The sequence below is a fragment of the Nanorana parkeri genome, unplaced genomic scaffold (assembly GCF_000935625.1).
Source record: "Nanorana parkeri isolate BGI_ZX_2015 unplaced genomic scaffold, ASM93562v1 scaffold1906, whole genome shotgun sequence".
Lineage (NCBI taxonomy): Eukaryota > Metazoa > Chordata > Amphibia > Anura > Dicroglossidae > Nanorana > Nanorana parkeri.
Genome location: NW_017308174.1, coordinates 243407 through 254397, shown reverse-complemented (window position 1 = coordinate 254397; position 10991 = coordinate 243407). Strand labels below are relative to the sequence as shown.

The following is a 10991-nucleotide window of genomic DNA, read 5'->3' as shown; positions in this document are numbered from 1 at the left end:
TTTTTTAACCTGTTGCTGTCCATTTTTATTCGCAGCCGGAGGCAAAGTACTTCATTTTCAATGTGCATAGCAGAGCATTGTGACACGTTGTAAATGCAGCACATCCTATTTTTGTCCTGTGCAACTGGAACTGGGCTCATTGAGAACAGTGTATTTTATTTCTTGTTATTGCGTTGAGCAACGCTGCCCAATGCGCATGGTGTGAATGAGCCGCAAGGTTACACCCCGAGTCTAGTCTGGTACGAGGTTATGGGAATTATTTTCAGTATAATAAAGGGGATGATGTCTTCGCGACCTGCTGATGGTCCTGATGCTGAACTCTGCGACATGTGGAATAGAACGCATTTGTTTCAGATGGTTGGGTAGCCGCTCACTGACAAGATTCTGGCAGCCGGCCGATAGAAAAGTAAGAGATAGAATTCTATTTATAAATTGTAACTTGACCGGAGGGGACGTCACTGAACATTGTGTTCCCGGGTCAGGCCCGAATAGTCACCAGGCGACCGGGAACAAAGTCACACACTGTATGAAAAGATATTGTATTAAAGTCGCCTTCCGATGATAGATCATTGAACACGACCTACCTGCCGCCTGGCGGCTCACACATTTCATTTAAGCATCGCCGTTGTGTATCAGACCCGGAGCAACTCATTCCCTTTTCCTCCCGGTGATCCGGGAACCCCTTTTCATAAAGAGTCCCTGTCACCAAATTAAAAAATTGCTTGTAGAAGGCCAGAAAAAAAAGTTAAAGGAGAACTTAGGTCAATGAAAATCACTCACCTCATAGTTTCATTGTCACACGTCGGATCGAACTATCACAGGTCGGCTCAATAGATCGGGAAGTGAGCGAACACAACCGTCGCTCGCTCACTTCCCGATCATGTCCCTGCAGAGATCGGTGATTGCCACTCACGGCTCCCTGCAGGGATTCCCCCTCCAATCCTCCAGCGCTGACTGGAGCGCCTCTAGATAGGCAGAGCCAGCTGTCACTCATGCAGCTGAGTGGATCTCAACAGTAATGTCGGGATCCGTCCCGGCTGCGGCATCTCAGTATACTGTGAGCTGTAGCTCGCTATATACTGAGCTTTGGGTCACGGGAGGTGGTTAGTTTATGTCCTCCCGTGACCCTTAGAACTATGGGAAAAACACTGACCCCATAGTTCTCCTTAGGGTAACGGGAGGACAGAAACTAGCGTCCTCCCGTTACCCTAAGCTCAGTATACCGCGAGCTACAGCTCACAGTATACTTGGGGAGGGGGGAATCCAGCCCCTCCCCTGTCACGGCAGAGAGCCGTGACAGGATCGAGAGGTGAGCGAACGCCGGTATGTGCTCCCTCACCTCCCGATCTACTGAGCCGACCTGTGACAGTCTCATTGTCACAGGTCGGCTAGAACTATGAGGTGAGTGAAAAGCACTCCCCTCATAGTTCTCCTTTAAGTATTAAATAATACTCGCTTGAAGTGTTTTCCTTCCAATAAATCATTTGTATTCACTTGCATTGTAAACGTACAAGAACAATTTCCTAGCACAGCCCCCTCTCACCTTGCAGGTCATAGTGTTCCCCTCTTCTGGGAGTGTTTAATTACTGTCTTTGCTGGCCCAGCTCCCCCAGGGGGAGCCATAGGTATCAGGTGCCTGTACAAATCTATGGCAGGCTGATAAATACTGCTCCAAGCACATACAGGTACAAATGTAGGCCCTGGGTGCAGACAGTGTGCGTCCAGGCATACACATCCATACCTTTACCCAAGTATATGCTTAGAGAAGCATTTACCAGCTTTCAGCCACAGCCTGCCATTGATTTGCACAATTCAAATGTTTGACATCATTGTCGCACATGGATTGGCCACCACAGTCCAGACATTGACTCCATTGAGAATCTTTGGCATGTGCTGGAGAAGACTTTACGCAGAGGTCCGACTCTCCCATCATCACTACAAGATCCTGGTGAAAAATGAATGCAACTCTGGGGGGGAATAAATGTTGTGACATTGCAGAAGCTCCTCGAAATGATACCACGGCGAATGTGTGCCGTAATCAAAGCTAGAGATCCAACAAAGTATTAGAGAGTGCTACTTTCTTTTTTTGGCCAGGCAGTATATTTATTCAATAAGCTCCTCACTTTAGCTTCGCTGCAATCCATCCGTGCCCCAGGACCAGAGATGATCTGACAGAAGACATGAGTTAATAAAGTTTATTGCAATAATTTAGAATGTCTCTTGGTGGGGGAAATGGCGACATCAGTGGTCCCGATCGGTTACAATGGGTGTTTCTAATGACATGAGTCACCCTGATTGGCTACACGGGGCGAACTGTTGCCATTAGTTGCCCCGATCGGTTAAAATGGGTGTTCTAATGACATGATTCTCCCTGATTGGTTACACTGGGCGGTCTATTGCCATTAGTTGCCCCGATCAGATACACTGGGTGTTGGTATGCTGAAATGGAACATTTATTGATAGGTTATAGTGCCTGGCTGCCAGCAGGGAAACTCTTGTTTTAAAAAGATGTTAAAAGTCAAATGCCAACTTCCTGGGAGTCATGAACTGTCTGACCACCTCGTCCGTCACCTGTTTCCTCTTCTCTTGATGCGCTGAGATCATTGGCTGTAATGTTTCTATCAGGATCTTTTTCAGTTCTCCTGTTAGTAATGTGCCGCTGGTGTAATCCTAAAATACAATGTTAAAAGCTTACTTTTAATCTGCTTATATTTCATCCCCCCCAATCAACATGTAAATCACATTTCTAAATAAAACCTTTCCATTTTCATTACATAGCTAATTTTAAACCAATGGCATCATGACTGGGTCTTTGTGCTTCTCTATATAATACAGGCAGGCCATGACTGGTGGGAAGGGCCGGCAGAGTGCTGTACATAGCTTCCTGAAACCATCACAACACCCTACCTCAGTAGTCCTCTGTAAGCAGTGGGCTGGCTCTTCAGAGGAGTGATGCAAATATCAAAATGCCTTGTTGGGTGGGAGTAAGTCTGCAGGAGTGGGGGGACTTATCAACATGCTAATGAAATGGTTAAACATTTTTATTACATACCTTATGACTATTGATGTCATCACTGCCAAAATGCTTATGTGGGCGGGTGTCAGTCTAGAGGAGCGGGTGTTTCTAGGCTGGCTGTATTCGCATGCAGACCACCCCAGGTAACACCCACATGTGATGCTGAGCCTCTATGATTGAAAAAACTGAAATGCAATGACTGAAAGGGGCGGGGCCAGGGAGTCAGTCAGTCTGGGGAGGAAAAGGCTAGATGATGCTGAATGCCCACCAACAAGAAAATGAGGTGGGCTGTTTATGACTTGCTGCAGCTTCCAATGCACATTGTGAAAAACCTCTAGTGGCTTGTTTTTAAAAGTTCAGCAATTGGGGTATTCATCTGTCAAAAATGAAGGTTTAGGACCCCCTTTAAAAGCATGTCTGAATGAGGTCTAACTGAGCCCACAGTGATTATTATGGTGCTACCACGGGGTCCAGTCTGTACCACTACAACTGATATCTTTATGTTTGTCCTTTTCTGTGCAATCCCCGGGTTCTGCCTTCCTCTGTCTGCATAAAATGCTCATCGTCATTTGGGTTTTGTGTGTTTATTTTGTTCCCTTTATTTTTCTCCAGGTGCCAGTTTTATATTCAAGGCAACAAAAAGTAGGCTGCACCGGAGCCATCGGTAGATATAACGCCTACAGTGATGGCAGCCATTAATGATTACACAACTGAACCTGACTAATCTATCGATTTACATATTCCCAGACGCTTCTGTAAAAACACTTCTTTTCTCAGGTCTTTTCCCCCAAAACCCCCATTTCCTCTTACCTGTCTTATTTTTTCAAGTTTCTCATCGTCATCTAGGAAGAAGGTCAAGTACATAAAACAGACGTCGACCTCACAGTTGCCTCCGTATTTCCTGTGTTCTTCGATGGTATCTTTCCCTCCGGAGAACGCGTGCTTGTTTATCTGGAAGAGAAGACGATATAAATGTATGGCCAACACAGGGGAACATGATGCGTGACAGAAGCACCCCTGCGACCCTTTCACGCTGATGTAACTATCACGTCAGCAGCAGTGTCAGAATTTAAACAGACTCCTAGTTGCTATTGCTGTTGATGTAACTACTATGTCGGTGGCAATCCTGGCATGTAAACAGACTCCAAGCCGCTATAGTCACTGGCATAACTATTATGTCACCGGCGGAGCTGGCATGTTAACAGACTCCTAACTGCAACAGCAGCTGACGTGATTATTATGACCCCTTCAGCATATAAAAGACTCCCAGCCGCTATAGTCAATGACATAACTACTATGTCGGCAGCAGAGGCGGCATGTTAACAGACTCCTAACTGCAACAGCAGCTGATGTGATTATTATGTCAGCGGCAGCGCTGGCATATAAAACTCCCAGCCGTTATAGCCACTGGCATAGCTATTATATTGGCAGCAGAGCCGGCATGTTAACAGACTCCTAACTGCTATAGCCATTGACTTAATTATGTCGGCGGCAGCGCATGCATATAAACAGGCCTCCAGCCGCTATAGTCACTGACATAACTACTATGTCGGCAGCATGTTAACAGACTCCTGACTGCAACAGACGCTGACGTAATTATTATGTCAGTGGCAGCGCTGGCATGTAAAAACTCCCAGCCGTTATAGCCACTGGCATAGCTATTAAATTGGCAGCAGAGCCGGCATGTTAACAGACTCCTAAGTACTGTGGCCATTGACTTAACTATTATGTCGGCGGCAGTGCCTGCATATAAACTGACCTCCAGCCGCTATAGTCACTGGCATAACTATTATGTCGGCGGCAGAGCCTGCATATAAACTGACCTCCAGCCGCTATAGTCACTGGCATAACTATTATGTCGGCGGCAGAGCTGGCATGTTAACAGATGCCTAACTGCAACAGACGCTGACGTAATTATTATGACACCTTTAGCATATAAAGACTCCTAGCCGCTATAGTCACTGGCATAGCTATTATATTGGCAGAAGAGCCGGCATGTTAACAGACTCCTAACTGCTATGGCCGTTGACGTAACTATTATGTCATCGGCAGCGCTGGCATATAAACAGATTCCCAGCCGCTATAGCCATTGACATAACTATTATGTAGGCAGCAGAGCCGGCATGTTAACAGATGCCTAACTGCTATAGCCATTGACTCAACTATTATGTCATCGGCAGCGTTGGCATATAAACAGATTCCCAGCCGCCATAGCCATAACTAATTATGTCATCGGCACAGGAGGCATGTTAACAGACTCCTAATAGCAACAGCAGCTGACGTAATTATTATGACACCTTCAGCATATAAAAGACTCCCAGCCACTATAGTCACTGGCATAGCTATTATATTGGCAGAAGAGCCGGCATGTTAACAGACTCCTAACTACTATGGCCGTTGACGTAACTATTATGTCAGCGGCAGCGTTGGCATACAGAGTCCCAGCCGCCATAGCCATTGACATAACTATTATGTCGGCAGCAAAGCCGGCATTTAAAACAGACTCCTGACTGCAATAGCCGCCGGTTTAACTATTATGTCAGCTGCAGTGGTGGCATATAGACAGATTCCCAGCCGCTACAGCAGTCGGGAGTCTGTTCACATTTTTACTCCCGGCTGCCGGCTCTACAGCAGAAGATATTACTTATACAGTGTTTGTAACATGAAGCCTCCCTTGCCATGTGTCCCAGCCTCACATGCCCCTCTTCGGTGCCCAGGGCCTCCATGGCGGGTGACAGGATAGGAAGCACCGGGATGTCAGTGAGCATTCATTTGCTGATCTCCCCTGGACAGTTTAAAACCTGGAAGTGCTCAGCTCTGAGCACTTCCGGATTCATAGTTGTCAATCGGCAGCCACTCTGGCTGGGATGGAAGCCGATTGTACCAAAGTTTTTTGGGTATTTCATGGGCACGCACACGTCTTAAGGCTTGACATATTTGGTATCTATTTACTCAAAGCCACCTCATATTTTGTGCCTTTCCATAAAATTGGGGAATATATTGTGTTTGCATGCTCTAAAATTAAAAGGAGAACTATGGGGTCAGTGTTTTTCCCCATAGTTCTCCTTAGGGTAACGGGAGGACACAAACTAGCGTCTTCCCGTTACCCTAGGCTCAGTATACCGCGAGCTACAGCTCGCGGTATACTGGGACGCCGCAGCCGGATCCCGACATCGATGTCGAGATCCGCCCAGCTGCGTGACAGCTGGCTCTGCCTATCTAGAGGCAGAGCCAGCTGTACCCGCCCCCTCCCCCGTCCGTTCCGCCAGTGAGCGCTGGCAGATCGGAGTGGGAAATTCAGCCCCTCCCCCTGTCACGGCAGAGAGCTGTGACAGGATCGAGAGGTGAGCGAACCCGGTATGTGTTCACTCACCTCCCGATCTACTGAGCCGACCTGTGACAGTCTCATTGTCACAGGTCGGCTAGAACTATGAGGTGAGTGGAAATCACTCATCTCATAGTTCTCCTTTAATATGAGTGTGTTTTTTAAGTTATAAGAAGGTGTCAGGTACCGGGCTGCAGATAAGGAGTGAATGGGTTTTATATAGCCATGTGAACAATTCCTCTTTGCCAACCAATATCCTGCCTTTCAATCACATCGGACTTCTTCTCTACATGTAAGAACTGTACCTTGGCCTTGATCTGTTTGGGCGTATCTGTCAGGAAGATGGATGAGTTGGGATCGCTGGCGCTCATTTTGGTCTGCGCTCCCTGCAGGGCCGGGAAGAAGGTTGAATGCAGCAAGGCCGGTTTCTGGTAGCTGATCCTGGGGGCGACGTCTCTGGTCATTCGGAAATACGGATCCTGAAAACGGAGAAGATGATGATGGGAACAATCTGGTGTGCCAACCACTTCATCAGTTGTAATGAGTGTCAGGAACACACCCCGGCATTTATATCCACGCAGGTAGCACAGACACCCTAATCCAATCACCATGGAACGTGTCCGGGCAGATGCTGATTGTCCAACAGGAAGGGAGGGTGTAAAAGTTGTGGAACCACTGAGTTCTAGTTACATAATACCATCCCTGCTGTCAGGAAGTCTGCATAGGTGTCAACCCTTCAATCTACAAGGCTGGAAGGTGTATAGATGTTAAACCAGCATTGTATATGGAAGAAAGATGGTGTCAAAGGTCCTCACGCCTGTTCAGGGATAGCTGTACCAGTAGGATGTAGATAGCCTCTTGCAAACATCTTGGTGGTGACACATTCCTGAGTGATTGGAGCAGCCACTCAAGGGATTCTCTATAGCAAGGGTAGCCAAGCTTTGGCCCACCAGCTGTGGTGAAACCACAAATCCCATCATGCATCTGCATCTGAAAGCCAAACCTATGGCTACCAGAATCTTGCAATGCCTCGTGGGACTTGTAGCTCTAGAACAGCTGGAGGGCTGTTTGGATACCCCATAGGATTCTCCTTCCGTTCCTCCCCTGGCAGCTACATAAACGTTTATGTAGGGAACTAAGGGGAGGTGTGAGGAGCTGGGCCAGCATAGAGAGTAATGAGAGGCTCCTAGAAGAGAAGAGAGAAAGGAATAAAGGAGCTGTGCTACAGAACTGACTCTTCCTGGAGTAGTCAAATTTTCTAGCATGATTAAAGGCCCACTGCAAGTGAATAAGAAGTTTATGGAAAAACATTGCAACTAAGTATTTAAAATACTTAAAGTGACATTAAACCCTCAGATTTTTTAACATAAAACAATACTGTAATGTGTGCCTTACTGTAATCCATGGTTGTTTCCCTTCTCTTTGCTGCTCTTCCTTTTAAATCCTCATGTCTTCTCATGCTGGGGGAGAACTTCCCATTGCAGCTGAGTGCCTCTTCCTGTAGTGCTGGCTCAGGTTGTGAACCTACACACAGACACCATGTATCCATTCCAGAGACAAGGCAGTCTGCTGCAAAACAGAGGTTCTCCCCAGCATGAGAAGAGAGACGGATTTAAAAGGAAGAGCAGCAAAGAGAAGGGAAACTACCATGGATTACAGTAAGGCACACATTACACTATTGTTTTATGTCAAAAAATCTGAGGGTTTAATGTCACTTTAATAAATTGCAGGTAAAATGACAGAAAAATTAAATTGATGGCAGGGTCCCTTTATCTAATGTCTATTACCCCCAAAAAATTCTATATATTGCAGCTTATCAGCTCTTAGATGTGGTGGTTGTATTAGTTTCTTTTTCCCCTTTATTTTCACCTGGTGATCCTGCAAATAACACATTTCCTTCCCCGGGTGACAACGCTCACTCCTCCACAGTATCTATGTATGGAGGGAACCACGGTTGTCACCCAGGCTAGATTTCAAGCACATCTTACTCTCATGATCATCATTACACATGGGATGGGAGAGCTTACTGGTTTACAAAAGGAACATAACAATGTGCTTCCAGTTTCGCTCACAGGAAGTGACAAAGACACGTCATTTCTGGCAGGATCGACAGGCAATTTCTGTACTTGCTGAAAGATAAAAAACAAACGCATCCACCACATCTAAAAGGACTGGTTATCTGCAATATGTTACATTTTTGTTTCTGGGTTTAGTTATCTTTTAACAGCGACCTCCGTATACTGGTACGACCTATTGCGGTAAGTTGTTGTACCTGGTCGATGGCGCAGGGAATTAGGCACTGGATGTCTTTTCTACCGTTAAATATCTCTGGAAAGGAGCTGCTGAATGACGGGGCGGCCTGGATGGCGGGGAAACTGATTTTACCTGTAAACACAACACACAATGCATGTCAGGTATGGAGTACAATAGTACCTGTGCAGTGCTGTACACACACCAATGTAACAGGGTGGCGGATTTTCACTGTGTTGAAATGATCAAAATCAAAAGTCGCCATCTTACCAATGCAATCGCTGTCTGTAAACCCGAATATTCCTTTCACTTGGTTGAAAGTGACGTGTTTCTGGACCTGGACTACGTTTCTGTAGAAACCTGAACTCGTCCTTCAAAAAAATAAAGAAGTAGTTTACAATGTATCTACACCCAACAACCAAAATGTCATATATTCTGGGGGCTGTATACGTTTTCATTTTCTTCACCTGGTGATCCTGTCAGTAACACACTTCCTGCCACTGGGTGACAACTCTCACTCTCTGAACTGTATGTATGGAGGAGCAGCATTGTCACACTAGGACCAAAAGTATGTCAGTGATAGAGAACACCTTCCTCTTACCTCAACTCATAAAACATAAAATAGGAAGGATAAAATGGGAAAACTTATTTCAAAACCTAAACACAGACCAGATGTGGGATTGTTTTAAAAACACACTACATACTGCTACTTCAAAGTGTATACCTTTAGGGAGCAAAAATAAAAGATCAAAAACTAAACCAATATGGTTTAATAAAACTGTAAAACAACACGTCAAGGACAAGAGAGCGGCATTTATAAAATATCAGACGGAAGGGACGGCATTGGCGTTCCTTAACTACAAAGAATGTAACAAAAAATGCAAACTAGAAATCCGGGCAGCTAAAACTGAGTGCGAAAAGCATATCGCCGCAGATAGTAAAAAGAACCCCAAAAAATTCTACCAATATATTAACAGTAAAAAGGTGAGAAAGGAGCAGATAGGCCCAATAAAGGATGGAAGCGGGAAGCTAGTCACAAACGACAAGGAGAGGGCCGAGGCGCTGAACGCTTTTTTCTCCTCAGTATACACTCGGGAGGGAAACGGGTTTGACACACATGATAAAACTCCCAGTTTAACTCAAAATATACCCCAGTGGTTGACAGAAACCGGGATACAACAAAGACTTAAAATGCTCAATGCAAACAAAGCAGTGGGTCCGGATAACCTGCACCCCAAGGTACTTAAGGAATTAAGCCAGGTTATAACTAGACCATTAATCCTCATTTTTAAGGACTCCTTAATGACTGGTAGGATCCCCAGTGATTGGCGGAGGGCTACGGTAGTCCCAATATTCAAAAAGGGGGCAAGGTGCCAACCTGGGAACTATAGGCCGGTCAGTCTAACATCGGTAGTTTGTAAAATGCTAGAGGGCATAATAAAGGATTATCTGGTAGAATTTGTTCAGGAAAACGGGATAGTTAATGACAATCAGCACGGGTTCAGGAAAGACCGTTCCTGCCTAACTAACTTGCTAACTTTTTATGAGGGGGTAAGTAGAGATATGGACGGAGGTAAGCCGGTGGATGTGGTATATCTGGATTTCTCAAAGGCTTTTGATACGGTACCACACAAACGCTTGCTACACAAGCTGAGGGCTATGGGCATAGATGAGGTGGTGTGTACGTGGATAGAGAACTGGCTACGGGAACGTGTCCAGAGGGTATCTGTAAATGGCACCTTTTCAGACTGGGCTAGTGTAATGAGCGGTGTGCCTCAGGGTTCTGTGCTGGGTCCCATATTGTTCAACTTATTTATTAATGACATCGGGGAGGGTGTTAACAGCGATATTTCCGTGTTTGCGGATGACACCAAAATAGGGAGGGTAATAGACACGGACTTAGACACTATAACATTACAGGAGGACCTGGATAAAATAGGGGAGTGGGCATTAATGTGGCAGATGAGGTTTAATGTCGATAAATGCAAAGTAATGCACTTTGGAATTAAAAATAAACAAATGGGTTATACAATTATGGGTATGCCGCTGGGGAAGTCAGAAATGGAGAAGGATTTGGGGGTCATTGTAGACCACAAACTGAAAGGTAGTTTGCAGTGCCAGGCTGCTGTAAACAAAGCTAGCAGGGTCTTGTCCTGTATTAAAAAGGGGATGTATTGCAGGGACAAGTCTATAATTTTGCCACTTTATAGATCATTGGTTCGACCTCATCTGGAGTACGCGGTCCAGTTCTGGTCACCAGTACTAAGAAAAGATGTCCTTGAGTTGGAAAAAGTCCAGCGAAGGGCAACCAAACTAATTAGGGGTATGGAGGACCAGAGCTACGAGACGAGGCTACTAAATTTAAACATGTTCACATTGGAGGTGAGGAGATTAAGGGGG

At 45.7% G+C, this 10991-nt stretch overlaps 1 protein-coding gene across 1 annotated transcript in view; it reads right to left on the bottom strand.

The window, feature by feature from the left end:
* Window positions 1-2373: 2373 nt before the first annotated feature.
* The window catches only part of WARS (tryptophanyl-tRNA synthetase), a 15456-nt gene continuing 6838 nt past the window's right edge, over window positions 2374-10991 (bottom strand). Inside the window, exons 6-10 of the mRNA XM_018572032.1 lie at window positions 8862-8962; window positions 8614-8726; window positions 6647-6820; window positions 3827-3967; window positions 2374-2670 (exon numbers count right to left, since the gene is read on the bottom strand). Of these exons, the coding sequence (XP_018427534.1) occupies window positions 2512-2670; window positions 3827-3967; window positions 6647-6820; window positions 8614-8726; window positions 8862-8962 (688 nt within the window). The 3' untranslated portion in view covers window positions 2374-2511. The remainder of the gene's footprint in view (window positions 2671-3826; window positions 3968-6646; window positions 6821-8613; window positions 8727-8861; window positions 8963-10991) is intronic.